Source organism: Dermatophagoides farinae, chromosome 8 (genome assembly GCF_024713945.1).
Source record: "Dermatophagoides farinae isolate YC_2012a chromosome 8, ASM2471394v1, whole genome shotgun sequence".
Taxonomy (NCBI): Eukaryota; Metazoa; Arthropoda; class Arachnida; order Sarcoptiformes; family Pyroglyphidae; genus Dermatophagoides; species Dermatophagoides farinae.
In genome coordinates, this window is record NC_134684.1 from 1,513,516 (window position 1) to 1,532,782 (window position 19,267).

At 30.2% G+C, this 19,267-nt stretch overlaps 8 protein-coding genes across 10 annotated transcripts; 6 read left to right on the plus strand and 2 right to left on the minus strand.

The window, feature by feature from the left end:
• Positions 1–43: 43 nt before the first annotated feature.
• Positions 44–862, minus strand: LOC124495894 (phosphatidylcholine:ceramide cholinephosphotransferase 1). Its single transcript, XM_047059333.2, has one exon. It carries the CDS (start codon positions 860–862, stop codon positions 44–46), a length of 819 nt encoding a protein of 272 aa, XP_046915289.2.
• Positions 863–1,056: 194 nt separating this feature from the next.
• Positions 1,057–1,935, plus strand: LOC124495893 (uncharacterized). Its single transcript, XM_047059332.2, has one exon. It carries the CDS (start codon positions 1,057–1,059, stop codon positions 1,867–1,869), a length of 813 nt encoding a protein of 270 aa, XP_046915288.2. The 3' UTR covers positions 1,870–1,935.
• Positions 1,936–2,080: 145 nt separating this feature from the next.
• Positions 2,081–6,283, plus strand: LOC124495896 (uncharacterized). Its single transcript, XM_047059335.2, has 5 exons — positions 2,081–2,266; positions 2,327–2,718; positions 5,467–5,883; positions 5,951–6,081; positions 6,154–6,283. Exons 1-5 carry the CDS (start codon positions 2,209–2,211, stop codon positions 6,260–6,262), a joined length of 1,107 nt encoding a protein of 368 aa, XP_046915291.2. The 5' UTR covers positions 2,081–2,208; the 3' UTR covers positions 6,263–6,283.
• LOC124495891 (sialin) lies at positions 2,792–4,619 on the minus strand. The gene is made up of 3 exons (XM_047059330.2): positions 4,224–4,619; positions 3,624–4,166; positions 2,792–3,568 (listed from the first exon to the last, which is right to left on the minus strand). The coding sequence occupies exons 1-3, from the start codon at positions 4,407–4,409 to the stop codon at positions 2,891–2,893; spliced, it is 1,407 nt and encodes a 468-aa protein (XP_046915286.2). The 5' UTR covers positions 4,410–4,619; the 3' UTR covers positions 2,792–2,890.
• Positions 6,284–7,832: 1,549 nt separating the features above from the next.
• On the plus strand, positions 7,833–9,119 carry LOC124496282 (transmembrane protein 222). 2 transcript variants are annotated; one of them, XM_047059790.2, is made up of 3 exons: positions 7,833–8,480; positions 8,565–8,695; positions 8,800–9,119. In XM_047059790.2, exons 1-3 carry the CDS (start codon positions 8,052–8,054, stop codon positions 8,894–8,896), a joined length of 657 nt encoding a protein of 218 aa, XP_046915746.1. In that variant the 5' UTR covers positions 7,833–8,051; the 3' UTR covers positions 8,897–9,119. The 2 variants fall into 2 exon arrangements, with proteins under 2 accessions (XP_046915746.1, XP_046915747.1); XM_047059791.2 differs by lacking the exon at positions 8,800–9,119 and having other exon boundaries at positions 7,942–8,480; positions 8,565–8,699.
• Positions 9,120–9,154: 35 nt separating this feature from the next.
• Positions 9,155–10,355, plus strand: LOC124496281 (pseudouridine-5'-phosphatase). The gene is made up of 3 exons (XM_047059789.2): positions 9,155–9,455; positions 9,524–9,731; positions 9,792–10,355. The coding sequence occupies exons 1-3, from the start codon at positions 9,155–9,157 to the stop codon at positions 10,153–10,155; spliced, it is 873 nt and encodes a 290-aa protein (XP_046915745.2). The 3' UTR covers positions 10,156–10,355.
• A 67-nt stretch (positions 10,356–10,422) lies between these two features.
• mon2 (Mon2 homolog, regulator of endosome-to-Golgi trafficking) lies at positions 10,423–17,446 on the plus strand. Of its 2 annotated transcripts, XM_075733484.1 has the most exons (10): positions 10,423–10,586; positions 10,660–13,334; positions 13,476–13,523; positions 13,672–13,771; positions 13,823–13,913; positions 13,983–15,456; positions 15,518–15,837; positions 15,903–16,096; positions 16,163–16,280; positions 16,346–17,446. In XM_075733484.1, exons 1-10 carry the CDS (start codon positions 10,467–10,469, stop codon positions 17,350–17,352), a joined length of 6,147 nt encoding a protein of 2,048 aa, XP_075589599.1. In that variant the 5' UTR covers positions 10,423–10,466; the 3' UTR covers positions 17,353–17,446. The 2 variants fall into 2 exon arrangements, with proteins under 2 accessions (XP_075589599.1, XP_046915744.2); XM_047059788.2 differs by lacking the exon at positions 13,476–13,523.
• A 771-nt stretch (positions 17,447–18,217) lies between these two features.
• On the plus strand, positions 18,218–18,914 carry LOC124496283 (uncharacterized). Its single transcript, XM_075733485.1, has 2 exons — positions 18,218–18,688; positions 18,770–18,914. The coding sequence occupies exons 1-2, from the start codon at positions 18,283–18,285 to the stop codon at positions 18,892–18,894; spliced, it is 531 nt and encodes a 176-aa protein (XP_075589600.1). The 5' UTR covers positions 18,218–18,282; the 3' UTR covers positions 18,895–18,914.
• Positions 18,915–19,267: the final 353 nt, after the last annotated feature.

Here is a 19,267-nt window from a genome sequence, read left to right on the forward strand (position 1 = left end):
TTATTACAATTATATATAACAATCGAATTTTGATTTTAGAATATTAATAATGTATAATTGATTGATGATCGGATTCGAAAAAAACCAATAATGACCACCACCAAAATCGATTAAACATATTTCCATTGGATGGATATTGAAACGATTCATTCATACAAATTGTATGATAGATGTTAAATGTTCGTGTACAGATATAATATGCGAATAAAATATCGACCAAATAATTCGTACGAGATACTATTATCAATAGAATCGATAACCAACAATTGTAAAGTAAAAGTTTATCGAATATCCATCTTATTTGAAAACGATTAGATTTGAAATATGTCGTTAGAAATTGATAAGCCAAAATAATATGAATCGCACGAATATTATCAATATTGCTACCACAGAAATTTCGTTGATCATCGTCATTCAAATAGAACACAAAGAAACGAAACAATTCTCGCCATGATCGTTTCGTTAGTTCCCAAATAAACTGGCAATTGGTAACATTCGTTGGAATTCGTTCATGACAATAATTTCTGTTATTAGAAACTGGTAATTGTGTAGCCGCCAAACAAACTGCATGAGTGAATATTGTAATACCGGTAATTATACAAAAACGTCTAGCGATTAGCCAACCAAATTGATTTGTAATGAAAACAATCATCAACGCTATTCCAAGAAACAATGAATGAAATTTTACTAAATATATGGCATAACGACGATATGGCAAAAATTCGAATCCAATATCAGGCAATGGATATTCCTGTAATGGTAATCGTTCATTGAAAATGACAATTAAAACAGAATTTAGATATAAATTGGCCAAATAGAATATGAATGCAAAAACTGTTTTACAAACAACAATTCGATTCATGATGATTTTAGGCGTAAATAATAAATTAATAGGAATTATTTGGGTTGGGAATTAAAATATTTAATTAATTTTCAAAATAATTTAATATAAAATTTTTTTCAGTTACTACCATTATGAATAGATCTTTACCAGTGGGGTCACATGACTAAATTTATTCGAAAATTCGATCGATTCATTCAATTTTTATTTTTCTAATGGCTACAGCTACTAATAATTTTAGTGATAAAATCGATCAATCCCAGTCTATTACCAATCCATTACCATCGTTAGAAGATTATTCCAATAATGTCGAGAATATCATTCAAAGAGTTAATTATCGATTTGCAAAAAATCAATCAAATTGTCATACTATACTTTATTATGGACATGATACTGATCGTTTACGACTAGTTGAATTTTTGTTTGGTCAACATATTGTATCCAAATCTAAATGGGATGTTCATCTGATACGTACGAATCTTTTACCGAATCTTTTTGATCATCAACAGGCTCGAGAATTGATTCGAACAACCAAACAAATGAATGATTTATGTTTTTTGAAGATTTACTATTTAGAGAATCGTAAATCGCTACTTGATCATTTGTCGAATATAAGTGCTAGTAACCGAAAACAATTACTACCTAAAGCTTTCATTATTGATGATATAATGGCATATGTGGTTGATTCATCATTAACTGATCAAACAAGCAATGAACATCGACAATCAACCATTGATACAACAGAAACAACAGATCCCGAACCTCAAAGAAAACGGTTTCGAACAAATTCCTGGAATCGATTGGAAGAAAAATTTCAAAGTCTAATTCGTATTATAAGTGGTTCAATTGATACTCTTGAGTATTGTGCACAACGATTACAACGTACAACATATTTAATAGTCAAAATTGATCTGCATACATTTTATCCAGCCGATCCATCACTACAAAAAGATTTATTGTTTAAATTAAATCGATCTCATTTTAAACATAAAATTAATGTCGATAAAATACCTTTTGAAATGGATTAATACGAATTATTCCAATTTTATTTTATTTTTTTAAATAGCTTAGTCTTTATTAAAAATAAGATTTTATTCATAGTTAACAGTTTAAATGCCATGTCATCCATATATTATGGGTGATTTAAAGTGTTAAAATTACCGGCAAAATTTTAACTGGAAAACTTTCCGAAATGTTTTTAAAATTTAATAAAAAAGAATATTTCCGAAATGAGTCCGAGTTCACCTTTGTTGAGATTTGTTTTGTGTTTTTCTGTTCACACATTTTTACTTGTGGTCACCGAAGAAAAAAGTGTCTAAATTTTTTTTACCAATCGAATCAAAACTTTTCATTTGATAAACAAAAAAATGTTGATCAAAACTATTAGCAGCAATCTACGATCGGTGATTTCATCACGATATGGACGTAAGTATATAATTTTGTATTCGATAATTTTGATCAAACAATAAAATTTCAATGAATTAGAATTGTCTCAGCTACGATCTATGTCATCTCAAGTGGAAAATATGGGTCTTGCTGAACCTAAACATGGTCGTAAAGAAACCGATGAACAATTCGATCAGCGTTACATTCAATATTTCAGCCGACCAGATATTGATAATTGGGAATTGAGAAAAGGTATCAATGATCTACATGGTATGGATTTGATTCCTGAACCATCGATTATTATCGCTGCACTTGAAGCTGCACGTCGATTGAATGATCATTCGATTTGTGTACGATTTTTGGAAGCCTTACGATGGAAAAGCCGTTTCGATAAAAACATTTATCCATATTTGATTCAAGAGATTCGTCCAACATTGGATAAATTGGGCATCAGTACACCAGAAGAACTTGGCTATCATGAACCTGAATTAGTGATCGAGGATTGTTTTGATAAATAATTTTCATTCAAATGATTGATGATTAATTGTAAAATGTATTTCGCGCTTTTGTGTGCTTAATCATAAAATATAGCTTATATTCGTAAATCAAATTGAATAATGTTTTGAGGTAGTGTTTTCAATGATTTCATTTATAAATAAGTGATCAAATTTTGTCCCAATCCTGTTGTTGATCAGTACCGAATATCGTAAAAATTATATCGCCAAACAAATATATAGCTATTGTTATGTAAAATACAAAATTCCATTTATCTATCGGTGTATCACCACCATATGAATCAGACCGTTCGAATACTGAACCAACAAGCCATGGACCAATGATACCCATAAGAAATGCCAATGAATGTGCGAAACCAACAATAGAACCAGCATAATTTCGTGCATAATCCGAAACGATAGTCCATTCACCACTGGTAAAGAATCCATGCAAAAACATAGCTATGATCATTAAAGTAAATACGATTTCTTTGCTACATTGTTGTTCATGATGATAATAAGTGATTCCAAGCAAACAGATAGCCGGTCCAATCATGGCAATATTTTGTGATATTTTACGTGTCAATAATGGTGACATTTGAAAATGTTTGATTAAATAATTACAGATAATTGGACTTAGAAATGATCCGATACCAAAAGCTGCAACAACTAAGCCGCTCATTAGACCATTCTGTTCAATTGTCAAATGGAATATGATTGCAAAATAGGAAGGCATTTTGTTCAAGATTAGAAAAAATCCAAAAGCACAGCACATTTTACAGATGACCGATGACCATACAACCGGTGAAACAAGAATTCTTAACCATGGTGTGCGAATTTCGCTTTTCTATTCGAAAATTATCATTGACATTGATGAATTGAATAAATGTTTCGCTACATACCTTTGAAAGTGTTGATGGTTTTATTGTCATGACATTTTGTTGTTGTTGTTCCCGTTCTATAAATTGTAATTCCATATCAGAAATTCGTTTGTTGGCGTGTGGATCATCTGATCCATACCAAAGCCATAAAACTATCCAAGGTATATGGATAGCTGCCATTACATAGAATATCATATGCCAACCTATCGTCGTCGAAAATGTACAAAGATGTCCAGCCAAAAGATACATTCCAGAACAACCTATTGCATTGCCGATTTGCATCCATGAATTTGCACGTGTACGTTCATCACCATAAAACCATCTGCTAAACAATGAAAACCATGCTGGATATGTGAATCCATGAAATCCACCAATCATTATCTGAATAATTATCAAGGCAATATCTTGATAATAATCTATTGCTAATGGAGCTATTGCCGATAGTATACATGGACCAAGTACACCAATGAATGCAAACCATTGTCCACCATAACGATCAGTGAAACTGCCTATTATCGTGGGTAAACACCAATATAGATAGAATGATGCTCCAATTATAGTGCCCTGAAATATAGGATACCAATTTACCATTCATTGATTTCACTATTGAATTGACCATACTTGCTTATTCTGGTTCCAATCAAAATATCGATTTTCAGCCGATAGTGTTCGATTCGATGATGATGATGATGAAGACGATTTCATTTGAGTCATATAGACCAATGCTACACTAACACCGGCACGATACATGAATAATAAGGCACATGCATACATTCCTAACATTCCAATAATCAATCGGGTCGACATTTTTTTGTTTTGTTTTTTGTTTTTTTTGGATCGGTTATTTTCGTCAGTTGTCGGTAAACCGAATGAAAAAATATCCGTATATCCGTTAATTATAATTTTTTTTTCCCTAGTTCTTATGACCTTTTTTTTCCCATTTCAAACCATTTTTTTTTATGACCAAACAAATGTCAACAAACTGAAAATAATTTTATTTTTGCCGACCGATTTCATGTTCAATTTTTTTTTTGTTTGTTTGTACAGATTTTGTGGAGATGGGAGATTTTTTTTAAAATAATGTTAATAAACTCAACTCTAAATTTTTTTGTTTTGAAATAATGATTAAATCTTAATAAAATTGTTTTTCATAATTTTGTATTCATTAATTCATTAATTGATTATAATTTGATAAAAAGCAAACAAAGTACAAACATCAACCAGTAGTAGTAAACATCATCAGAAAACTATTTTGCAGAATGAGCACCAATATGGCCTTGATTGATATTCACTGTTTTTTGATTGATGACAACAATCATCATCATCATCATCATCATCAAAAAAAGTGATTCAATTGAATAGCGGATGATGATGTACCCATGTACATAGACTACTCTCGCTCTCTATCTCTCTCTCTCTCTCTCTCTCTCTCTCTCTCTCTCTCTCTCTCTCTCTCTCTCTCTCTCTCTCTCTCTATTAAATTACAACAATTTATCATGCAATATATTTTAAATGAATCAAGGATACAGCTGACAAAAACAAGAAACAACTACGTAATCAATTGGCAAAAACCAGTGATTTCGTTCAATCATTCCAGAAATTTATTGCATTGGATTGATGGTGAATAATTCATTTTTTTTTACAGCTCAATCAAATTATTTGTCATCGATTTTTCGGTATTATTTTATCATCATGTAAAAAAAAACACACACACACATACTTGTGAGATTAAATCAGGAAAAAAATATTAAATTAGTCTATATGACTATATGATTTGAGTCCATTCGATACAGATACTTTATATTGTGGTTCCCATAGTGATTAACTAATTGTTTTTTTTTTAAATAGATTATAATGTTTCCAGGCTATAAAATCTCCTTACAAATATCGAAGTAACATAATGGTGGATAATGATAATCTAGACACAATGTTGCGAAGAGAGAACAACAAAAATAATGGAACGGATATTAGTGTGGATGATGAAGAGAAATTTGCTGCCAAGTACAAGATCGATCATAAACGACGATATTATCCATTCACAATAGTATGGACACCTGTTCCGATTATTTCATGGCTATTTCCACATGCTGGACATCTAGGTATTGGTAAATCCGATGGTAGTGTAAAAGATTTTGGCCGACCATATAAGATTCTTACCGATAGTTTACAATTTGGACGTCCACTCAAATATTGGATACTCGATCCTCGATTAGCCAAAAATGGCATCAAAGGTTGGGATGATGGTATCGATGATGCAGGAAACGTCTTCTGTAAACGAATGGTATGTTGAAGATGGACAATTCATTCATTCATTCATTCATTGTGATTGTTTTTTTTTACCATTACAGAATTATGTATTGGTTTCGAATTGTCATTCACATGTATCAACAGCATTGAATCATATGCAATATAATGGCCGTAATGATTATAATGAACATAAATTATTCTGGTTGTTCAATAAAAATTGTCATTATGTTAGGTAGGTTTTTTTTTGAATTTCGTCCCAACATTTGTTATTCATTCATTCATTCATCAATTGTATGATTCATAGCAAATGGACATTCATTCGAACATGGTTACCATTGACATTGATCGTATCGATAATCACCATTATTGTTCTTTATTTTCGAACCAATGTATTTGATGATTTGTTTGATTAAATAAATAAAATAAAAAAAAAATTTTTTTTTGTTTTTGTTTTATTATAATAAAACTGGAATGGAAAAACTTGAATTTTTCAAAACAACTCAAAGATGGCGTGACAAATCATTTGATATTTTTTTTTTTTTTTTTTTTTGAAAATTTTCATTCCCGCTGTTCGCAAATCAAATCATGGCCATGAATGTTTTTTTTTCACCATTCATGCAACACATTAAGATTATCATCATCATCATCATCATCATAATCATCACAATCATTTGTCAATCGACTTGTGCAAATATTATTTTCATTAAAATTTTTATTTTTATTAGTAGTAAAAAAAAAAATTCGTATCGAATCATTATCGGAATGTGTTGAATACGAACCGAACAAATTCATGGTGTGAATCGAAATGTAGAATAAACAAAACTGATTTTTAAAAAATTTCATTTTCAAATTGCAATTCTATTGTATTATCGATTGATTGATTTTTTTTCTGTTTTGTTTTGTTAACATATATTTGTTATAAGAACAAAACCAAAACAGTTCGATTATTGATTCAATGATGACTGATGATTGAAAAACAATAAAATTACATATGTGTTATTATCATTGTCATGTTTTTTTTTTTTATCCACATCAGCAAAATTTCTATTTTTAGCATCGTGTTAATAAAAAAAGAAAACATAGTGTTAATTAAATTCTTTACGTCAATAACAACCACATAACCATTCTAAATCATTCGATCATCATTTGATGATGAGATTGTTGTTTCTAAATATAACTTTCCATTATGTTAATATCAAGAGATTGATTTCGATTCTTATCGATCTTTAAATTGTTGTTGTATGTAAATATTTATTCATTCATGAATAAACAAATGTGTTTTTTTCCACAATACAAAAAAAAACATCATCATCATCATCACCTGATGAGCGGATATTATTATTATATATTTGAATTTAAGAAAGATGGCCTGTTATGTTAGCCCACACTTGGTACTTAAAGTGTTTATATATATCATATATCATATCTGTACGGTATTTCGAATTTAATTTATAATAAAACCATAATTATATGATGACGAGAATGACGATAATGATAAGAATTTTTATTTTATTTTATTTTATAATTCATGATGATTCCAAAATGCTTGTTGTTTATTATTATTATTATTATTTGTCACTATCTAAATTAAATCAGTCAAACATATAGATACACACACACACACACACACACATTCTAAGTTATAAACCTTGAATATTAAACATCATCATCATCATCAACAAAATGATAAACACCCTTTGGCGACATAATATTTTTTTTTATGTTTTTATTTCAACAGGTCAGATGTTGTTTTTTTCAAATTCTGCTAAGATTATCATGAGATGTTTGATAATGTTGAAATTATTATTTGTGTAACCATGGTTACAATTATGGATGTGTGTGTGTGTGTGTGTGTGTGTGTGTGTGTATGAAGCACCTTCTTAAATTTTCAAAAAAACGTTAGGGTATGCCTATTTTGAGAAAAGAGTCATATACCATTCCATACATACTTATATCTTGTCTGTTTGAATTTATTGGAATTCTCATTCATTGCTGTTTATTTATTTTTTTTTAACACTTTCAAAATTTTTCGGAATTTTAATTCGCAATCATCATAGGGTATATAAATACCAAAACCATTTTCCAGTCCTATGCCGTTCATTCAAACATTTAGACAACCAAAAATCGAGGTACCACTTTTTGTAGTTCTTTCGTGTTTTTTTTTCTTGTATCCAAGTGTGTGTGTGTGTGTTGAAAACAAAAATGTTGAATCAATTGATAGCCATAAATCATGTTAACCAATATACAATTGGTACAAATAATGATGAAGATGAACATTTGAAAATTAATCATATCAATGATCGATGGGATCATGTACATCTTTATAATGGGCTTAAGCAATATAATATTGATCCAGATAATCGACGTTATCCATGTTGTTTAGTATGGACACCATTACCATTGATTCATTGGATTTTACCGCCAATCGCTTTTATTGGCCATCTAGGCATCGGACGTTCCGATGGTGCTGTACTGGATTTTGCTCGGCCATATCGTGTATCAAGAGATTCGAAAAAATATGGTCGAAGATTAAAAATTCTTCCATTGAATCCTAAATTAGCAAATGGTGGTACCATAGAATCTTGGGATAATGGTATTGAACAAGCTGCGAAGATATTTGCTAAAAAACCGGTAAGTTTTTTTTTTGTTGTTGTTCGATTAATCGATTAATTGATTGGATCAATAATAACTTACCACATTTGTATTTGTGTTTAGCATCTAGTCTTATTCAGTAATTGTTATACATTCGTTGCATTGGCATTAAATATAATGGAATATAATGGACGTTCTGATTATAGTGGATTAGAATTATTTTGGTTATTACATAATCATTCAGATTATCTTGAGTAAGTGGTTGATGAATCCAAAAAAAAATCCAATCTAACCACATATTATTTTGAATTTCTTTTTCATTTCCAACACACCCACACCCACACACCCACACGCACAGTACAAGAGCATTCGTTCGTACTTGGGCACCATATGCTGTGATCATTTTAGTTGCATTGTTTTTACATTTTCTATTCACAAATTTGATTACACTTTAAAAAATTTTTTTTTAAATAGATAGATTTTTGGAAATTTTTTGGTTAAATTATCCAAGAATCTCATGATCATTCCCGATGATCATTTCATGATCATGGTGATTTGTTAATCACACACATGACAATCTTTTTTATTCATTTTTTGTATCAATTATTGGAATAATTATTGTTCTAGTATATTGAATTTCATAATAAAATAAAATAAAATTAATCAATTTTATATTACAATCCAATAAATATAAAAATTTCGAAATAAAAACCATGGTGATTAGAGCGCCATCCTACTGGAGTATATCACACACACACACACACACACACACACACACACATTTTGTGAAAATTTTTTTTTTTTTTGATAAACACGTACGCATGTACCGATTATATCGATTGGTTTCAAATCATCTGATTAAAATGAATAAACCGAATGATAATACAAAAATGAAGATTACACATATTTTGTTCGATTTTGATGGAACATTGGTCAACACTATTGATACAATTGTCAATATTGTTGAACGAATTGTTACCGAACGCAATAGACAAATGACCAATAAAATAAGAGGTAAATTTCAATCAAAAAAAAAAAAAAAAAAAAAATGTGTAAAAATTGTAATTATATTGGTCTTGTAGATTTCATTCCAAATATGACCAGTTATCGATCATTATTGAATGTTATCAATGAAGAATTAAATCTACAGATAACACTGGATGAATTCAAAGTAGATATGCTTCAAAAACATCTGGATGCCGATATAAAATTAATGCCAGGTGTTAAACAATTGGTTGAACATTTATATCATTGTCATATTCCAATGGCTATTGCTACAGGAAATTCAAAGTATAGATTGATGAGTCATTTTTTTTCTGGTATTTAATTTGAATGAATTTACTTTTTCAGATCATTCTACGAAGTGATTTCGGCTAAATTTGGTAATTTTTTTCCAAAACATTTTCATCATTGTGTATGTGCATATGATGATCAAGAAGTGGCCAATCAAAAACCAAGTCCAGATGTTTATTATATAGCTGCCAAACGATTTCCACAACCACCAGTTAGTATGGAAAATGTTTTGATTTTTGAAGATTCAATGACTGGTTTAAAAGGTGCTATAGCTTCTGGTGCTCATACGGTGTTTGTTACGAAAAATTCCAGCCAAATTCAAACCAAAGAACACAATGAATTAGTGAAAAAAACTGATTTACGGCTGGAAACATTGGAACAATTTGATCCAAAGAAATTTAATCTCCATTCATCAGAATGATGATGATTCTGGTGATGAATTAGAAAATACAATACATATAGCCAAATTTAAATGCTCAGATACGTCCTATCTGAATAGAATAGAATTTTTAGGTTTATGTTTTAAGAATTTTGACGTAAATAATTTTTTTTTATTATGTATACGTTTCGTTAAACGTGATATAAAGAAATATATAAATTTGCAAATTTTTAATTAATAAATTGGTGCTAAATGGTGTTTATTGTCTAAAATAAAAATTTTTTCATTCATTGTGCCATCATTTGCGTATATTCTATTGTCTTAATTGATTATTTGAACAACAAACAGATGGTATGATGCCTCCGAATGAATCGACATTCGGTTCGTCAGAACGAAAATTTCTCGATGAATTACAACATAATTTTAATCAATTAGCCAGTGAGGCTAAGAAAAAATTTCCACATGTCAAAGAGGTATCACGTATGCTACATCATGAATAAATCATCGGAATAATAATTGTTTGTGTAAATTTTTTTTTTGTTTCAGGCATGTGAAACCGGTATTATACGTGTCCGTAATGTAGCATCATCTGCAGTAGCATCGGCCACATTCAAAGATTTACTTGCAAATGAAAGTGCACAATTAATGGAACCATTTTTTATGGGTTGTGATACACGATGGCCAAAAATAGTACAAATCAGTTTAAATGCAATACAAAAATCTATATTATTCGAATGTCTTAATAAACAAGCAGCCGAAAATTTAATCAATTGCCTATGGAATCTTATGGAACATGGCCTAGAAGAAGTGAAAGTTTTACAAACAATCACATTATTGATAACAACCAATCAATTAATACAGGATGAACAATTGGCTAAAATAATATCTTTATGTTTTCGTTTATATAATGCAAAAAATTCTACAACAGCCAATACAGCATCGGCTACAATTCGACAATTAATAACGGCCATATTCGAAAGAGTTGTCAATATTGACAGCACAGCAATATACAATAACAATAATAAACAGCAGCATCAGCAGCAATCTACGGTGGATAAAACAAAACTTTTCGAAATTATTGTTTCAAATGATACAAAAACACAGGATTCTTGTCATCGATATATACCGATACGATTTAAAACGAAACCGTTATGTATGGATGCTTATAACGTAATGCAAGATCTCATACAGATAATAAATGGTGAAACAACATTTTGGCTTAAAATGCCTCATATTGATATTGACAAATTGTTTGCATTAGAATTATTGGAATTAATCATTAATCAATATCCATCCATTTTCTATAATCATGATGAATTTATTTTCATACTTAAAGATAAAGTATGTCAAGTGGTGATCAAATTATTTGCTCCGAATCTTAAATTCATTCGAAATAATCATCGCCATCATCATAATCATCAATTATCATTTAATCCATTGCTTCAAAAAACTAGTAACAACGATGATTCGATCAATGATTCTACTGGCAATTCATCTGTCCAAACTGTACAGATTAGCCCACCACAATGGCCAACAACCGTCCGTTTGATGCGAATCGTTTCAGTTTTGATCAAAAATTTCTTTCAATTATTGATAACCGAAAGTGAAATATTCCTAACACAATTAATTCGATCATTGGAAGTTGATAAACTTAATTGGCAACGTTTGATTGCGTTGGAAGCATTGTTTAAAATTTTGGACGCACAGACATTAGCTGCTCTTTGTCAATATTATGATTCTTCAATGCAAAGCTCAAAAATTCTTCGTGATATTGTTAATGCATTATGCATTTTTATTCAGTCACAATTTCAGATTGTCGATTCATCATCGACACAGAGTCTAATTGCTTCATTAGTCAATAATAATAGTGGTAATGTTAATGGAAATTTTTCCGGCAGTTCATCCGTTGCAAATAATAATAGTTTGAATCAATCGATTAATCGAACAAATACTAATGTTCCTTGTGATCAATTTCCGACATTCAATTTACGAAACATAACGACAACCTTATTATTCATACCATTGGATAATAGTTACCGTTATAAAACGTTTTATATTGATCAATTGGATAAACAAGAACCACCACAAGCACCTAATGGTCACGGTCTAAGTACTGGTATTGCTTGTGTATTTGAAGTGGCCGATTCTTTGTTGAAAATTATCGAAACTTATCTAGAGATTACGATCGATACAAAATTGACCAATAATATTAATTGTGGTGATGTTAAATCGGCAATTCAAAAACGTTTTGTACATCAAACATCAGAGGCTGTTGACTTTTTTCAATTACATCGACAATTAATGTTATCTACCTATACGGGATTGATTGGATCATTCTGTTTATTACTTGATGCTTCTGCCGATGAAAAATGTACCGAATTAATTCTGGACCAAATGCAAAAATTAATCATAATCTATGGCATGTACGATGTTGATGTAGCACGTGATTCATTGTTCATATCATTATGTAAATCGGCATTACCTTCAAATTATTGTTCATTACGTGCATTGAATCCAGATAATATTATTTCGGCTGATGATGATTGCCAGACGAACAAATCGAATGAAACAAACTCAACTTTGTTGTCCACAAATACAAATGCATCATCTATGGCGGCCAATCTTTATTCATCATCGTCAAGCTTATTAAGTAATTCTTCAATTAATCTAACTAATCTTCTTCAACAACAAAATAATCATCCACAGCCAATGAATTCGAATAAATCAACGTTAGAATCGTCGACAAATAATTCATCATTGAATTATCAACATGAATATAATCAACAAGTGATCGCTGTTGGAACACCATTACCTGTGAATAATGATTCAACATTTTCTAACAATTCTACTGTTCAATCTCAACAACACCAACAACAACAGAATAGTGGTCCAGTCATGTTGACTGCCAAGAATCTTCAATGTATGCGTTCGATTATGCATTTATCAATGACTTATGGTGGTTTGTATCGTGAACAATCATGGCATATTGTTTTCACTACACTACAACATTTAGTATGGATTCTAGGCATAAAACCGAATAATTCCCGTGCTTATAAATTAAGTAATTATTATCAAGCTAGCAATTGTAATGTTCAATCAATACAACCAGATCAGCAACTGCAGTCACAACAATCTTTGAATGCCGAACAGATTGTTGGTTCAACAGTGAATGATTTGCCAGTTTTAACTGCAATGCTTTCACGATTATTCGAATGTACACAGTAAGTTCCTTTTTTTCGTTGATTTTCGTTTCAATTCCTTTTTGCCATAATTGCTTCCGCTTCTTGAAAAATATTCTATTTCAATGCTACTACTACTACTACTACTATCTTCTTTATTATATTTTCTGCTTCTATTTGAAGTTACGACACCATTTCGGAGAATTTATCTTCGATATTTTTCAATACTCAGTAAGTTCTATCAATTTATTCTTGATTTTTTCTTTATTCAAGTTTGCTAGAAGTTTTTGTTTCTTTTTTTATCCGCTTTTTATTTTTGCATTTCGTTTTTTTTTCTTATCACACATCTCATTGTAAATTTTTTGTTTTATATTCTCAGAAACATTCCTGATGATTCTTTATTGACCATGATGAAAGCCTTGATGACCATATCAAATGAAGCAATGGAAATTGCCTATAATAATCGTGAACCATCATTGGTAAGTTGTGTCGATATTCCGGATGTTTTTACTATTTCCATTTTTTTACAGTTTGCTGTTGTCAAGATTCATGAATCAGCTTTAGTCAATATGACTCGGATAGATTTATTCTGGGATCTAATCACCAATCATTTAATTCAAGGTATTTTAATTATACTTTCTGAATAATAATCTGTTTTCGATAATTAATGTTGATTTTTACATCGTTTAGTTTCATCACATCCTTATAATAAATTGCGTGAAAGTGCTGTCGAGGTTGTTTGTAATCTCGTACAATCAGTGCTAAATTATCGTTTCATGAAACTAAAGAATCATGATGATAAAAATTCTTCCTTATCACCTGAATCTTATTATTTATTGGCATTACAATCATTATCACAGATTAAATTTATCGACATTAAACAGAAACAAATTGAATGTTTATTACGAATCTTACAATCGAATGGTGAAGATATTACTGTTGGTTGGCCAATATTGTTTAATATTATTGAATCGGCATGCCTTCCCCAGAATGATAAACTAGTTGTTCATTCATTTCAATGTTATGAATTCATTGTGTCCAATCTTTTGCGTTACATACCATCGATACATTTAATTCATTGTATCAATGCTGCCGTCGCGTTTGGATCACAAGTGCAAGAGCTAAATGTTTCATTATCAGCAGTGGGTCTGGTTTGGAATGTAGCCGATTTTCTTCATTCGAATCATGATCAAATACAATCTTTGATTGATAATTTCATTCTGAAAGGCCATAAATTTGTTAGCATTGATCTGCCGTTTTGTGAAGATCTTACCCCGGTACAAAGTTTGTGGATTTCATTATTCAAAAATTTGAGCAACCTTTGTACAGATGCTCGACTTTCTGTCCGGAAAAGTTCAGTTCAAACTTTAATGTCAACACTGTCGAAACATGGACAAACATTGGATTACAATACATGGAAAGCAATCTTTTTCTACATACTTTTTCCACTAGTCGACAGTGTACGTACATTATGCAGTCTGGCGTCGAATGAAAAGATCACACAATCTGAATCTTCTAAACCAAATTCTTATGGTGATGATTCCGATTCCTATATGATACATTATTCCAGGAATACGGCATTCAAACAATGGTGTGAAACACAAGTATCCGTTATTAATGGTGTTTCTCGAATCATAAGCATCAAATTAGATATGTTAATTGAACATAGTATGGCAAAACCAATTCAATCGAATAATGAACCCAACGAATTGAATAACAGCAACAACAGTGAAACAATTTTATTGAATATTTGGACATTATTTTTTGAATTTATTTTTTCATCATCCACATGCACAAATGAAGAAGTATCAATGTCGGCAATCAAATGTTTTAATGAAATTGTCAGCTTTCTCAATGATTACCAAGCAAATAATAATGATGCTGGTGGCGATGATGATTATATAAATCGATTAATTAGTCTTATATGGAAAAATGTTTGGAAAACCTGGTGTAATATTGGACATCATATTGCGGCCAACAATAATGTGTTTCCATCATCAACAACAAGTGAAAATAGTTGTTTCGATTCTGAACAACAACAACAACAACGGTTGAATAACAATGAAGAAACGACGAATTTTTTACCATCACAATCCTATTTATGTTCGTTTATCCAGTCATTAAATATAATTTTATCCAAATATATCCATCATTTAACCGAAAGGTATGTTCATGTGGCTGCATTTTTTTTGATTGTTTTAATTGTTTTTAATTTTGTTAAAAAGTGACTTTAAAAACATGTCTCACATATTACAAAATGTAATGACCATACCATTTGATGTTATAACTGAAACTTATCATCATTCAGCATCTTATCGCAATCATTATCATCACCATCACCACCATCATCATCATAATCATCCGATTATGCAAACATCGGATAATTCATCTTCATCTTCATTATTGACGAGCCTTCAACATGAAATCCTGATGACAATGGAGAAAATTCAAACAGAAGTTGTCTCAAATTTGACTACGTTGAATCATTTGTTGCCATTAATTTATTATCAATATCTTACATTTTCATTATATGCTGTTAATATTGGTAAATATTGTTATAATAGAATCTTTCCAAGAATTTTATTGCAACCATTTTTCCATTATAAATAGTGCCACCAAATCTGAATGTATTCATTAGTTCACAATTTCAACATCGTTTTCTACCCGGTGAATTGACCACATTCAAATCAGCCACATTCTATATATTTGGTGAATTGGCCCTACGAAATGCTTTCAATTTATACATGTGTACTTATATGGAATCGATTGTCATTAAATCCCATATTTTACATTCATTAATTAAGGTATATATCAATATCAATGGTCTTATGATGAAACTACTTACTAATATAGCATTTATGTCGGTTTAGGCTTATAAAATTCCATTATGTTTCAAATATTCTTGCCCCTTGCAAACAACATGGAAATATGCTGTCAATTATTTTATCAAAACACTGGAACTTGGTTTGCCATTAGCTCGTCGTTATCGTAAGTGAAATCAATTATGTTTTTATTCATTTTCTGGTTCTGATCATTTTTGATATCAATAATAGCCGCCGATTTCATTAGTATTTGGGCAGATCTTGCATTAACATTTGAAGGTTTTCTATTCCCTTCTAATAAACCACCATCAAATCAAAAATTAGAAGAACAACAAATGGATGAATCACTTGATGTCAAAGTGGTGGAATTAATACGCGATCATATAATGATACATGCACAGAAAATACCTAAAGAATTTCTTTTACAAATTGTTTCAATTTTGAATCGTGGATCAATTCATTCACCATCGATCACTTCGATAGAAACAGAAATGAATCGTAAACTACGAGAGGATTTTGCTAGAATTTGTTTTCAAACTTTGTTACAATTTTCATTTTTTGGCCCAAAAGGAAATCCTGATTTATTTATTCAATCCTCAAAAACAAATTTAAATGTTGAAAATATTGGTCAATCATCTGCTGAACAGACCATTGGTATTGTTAACAAATTGGCCGTAGCATCAATTCTGAAACGATTTAATGATGTAATTATTAAATATGTTGAAGATGAACAACTGTGTCCTTGTCCATTGCCACGACATCGTTTAAGTGAAATATCATTTGTATTGAAAGCATTGGCTACATTGATTGCATCATTGAAGGAAGCACCACCTGCTGCCGTCGAGAATCATGTATGGCAACAACTTATACAACTGTATCCACGTATTGTCGATTGTACAATGTCTAATTCACCACAGGTGAATAATTCTATACGTGAAGTATTACATCAATATGCCTATCTTTTACAAAGTCCTGTGGTTTCTCCATTGTCGACACCGTTAGCCGCTAACAAACAACAATTTGAACCGAATGGAAATATTTATCCTCATCATCATCATAATCATCATAATCATAATCATAATCATCAACAACAACAGCAACAACAACAACAACATACAGCACTTACAAAATTACTGCCAACAGCTACTAAAACTGTGGATAATAATACTACGATCAAATCAATAACGGAAAAAAATTTTCAACGAAATGTAGGCAAAAATGCAGAAATTAATATTTGAAATTAATTTTTTTTCACGAATCACACACATAACCCCAATGATTTTATCAAGAAATAAAAAAAATAAAAAATAAAATTTTTTTTAAAAATCAAAATTTAAAACTCAATTCATTGGGATAAATGTATGTCTCTTCATTGGTCAAATTAGTTGGTTGCATCAACGTTGAATCGGCATTTTTGTTATCGATTTTTTTCAACTCTGCATCCACCATTTCGATCTGCTGATTATCACCAAACAGTAAAGTTTCATTTTCATTTTGATCTGTGGTAAGATTTTGTTCATTCAATGTGCATACATTATGATTTTTAATAACCAATATTTGTGGACGAAAATCTAGACGAAAATTTTTCATCATTTCTTCAAGATTTCCATCACATTGATTCAATAATTGAATGAAATGTTCAAAATTCAATCCGGTATCATCTATTTTAATGCCAAAACTATTGTTGATGTGTTGTCGAATAAATTCCTGAAAATCATTGAATAATTTTGAATAGTTTGTATCCGAACAGATTTCATAGAAAATTTCTTCATCACCACTATCTGCTTTTTTTGTTGTTTGTTCTAATCTCTTGCCATCTTTTTTTGAACGATGATAATCTGCCACAATTTTCTCTTCGAATTTATTCTTCATTTTTTTCACTTGATTACGTATTGGTTTCGAATTTTTTGGCTTCATATTTTTTTTTCAACAAAATTCCTATAAACAAACAAAAATTAAACTAAACTAAACAAAGTTTTCGATCGAAGTCTAAATATATCTTGGCTATTTGATCATATATAATTTGATTAATTTGGCTGCAATTGTTGGCCGGGAAAAAAATTCGAAAATTTTAATTACGTACATTCTGAATGAACAACTGAACATGCTGAATTCCAGCTGGAATATTCGAATTCAAAATATTGATTGAATTTTTTTTTTTTTACAAAATGTCAATAATGTTACGGATAACTAATTTTACATCGAAAATGTCATTGATTACGAAACGATATCGTAATTTTACATTACTGCCTGAACGTTTAAAAGGTGGAATAATTGAAAATTCTATCAATTATTTACGTAACGTTGGTAATGATTATAAAAATGTTTATTTGGAAACCATTCAAGATATTCGTAAACGTCCACTAAAAGCTTCAATTATTGGTGCAATTTTAATATCCGGTGGTTATTGTATCCAACATAATCCTTCATTTGATGATTTTCAAACGCAATTAATCGATTCAAATAATCGTCTTTCACGTGTTCCACAATCGATACGTAATCAAACATCTTGTCAATATGTTCATCGTTTGTTTCGTATGAATGATAAACAATTATTACGACATCAATCATTCGGTTTATTCTCAATCATTTATATTTCCAATCATTCATCCGGAAATTCTTTATTTCAATATCAATGTAAATATTTGAAACCAGAATGGCGTACCACCCTTTCTCAACGAATTATTGATATAGGTTTCATTGATCGATTTCATTTTCTGTATCATAAAATGAACGATTATGATGTTAATCATAAAGAATTTGATAAATTAATTGAATAAAAAATTTATTGTATTAAATATTTTTAAATAATTATCATGATTCACATATATTTTATTTTATTGAAAGTTTATTCATCAATGTTAACATTGGGCATATTTTCAATAAATAAATTGTTCAATAATGTTCGATTAGAGCCCAAACGAATTTCACGTAGATATCGATTTGATTTGAAATGGAAATCAGTCATTGGAAAATAATCAACCATATTTCGAATGTTGAATTCGGTGAGCCGTGTGTTGGTTATTTCAATCTGATTGAAACGATTGAATAAACGTTTTAGGTTTGGTAATCTTTTCACATGATGTTTGAATCGTTTAAGTGATCTATCTGAAACGAAAAAACCGGAACAAGTCAATCGATTTGGTTGTTGTG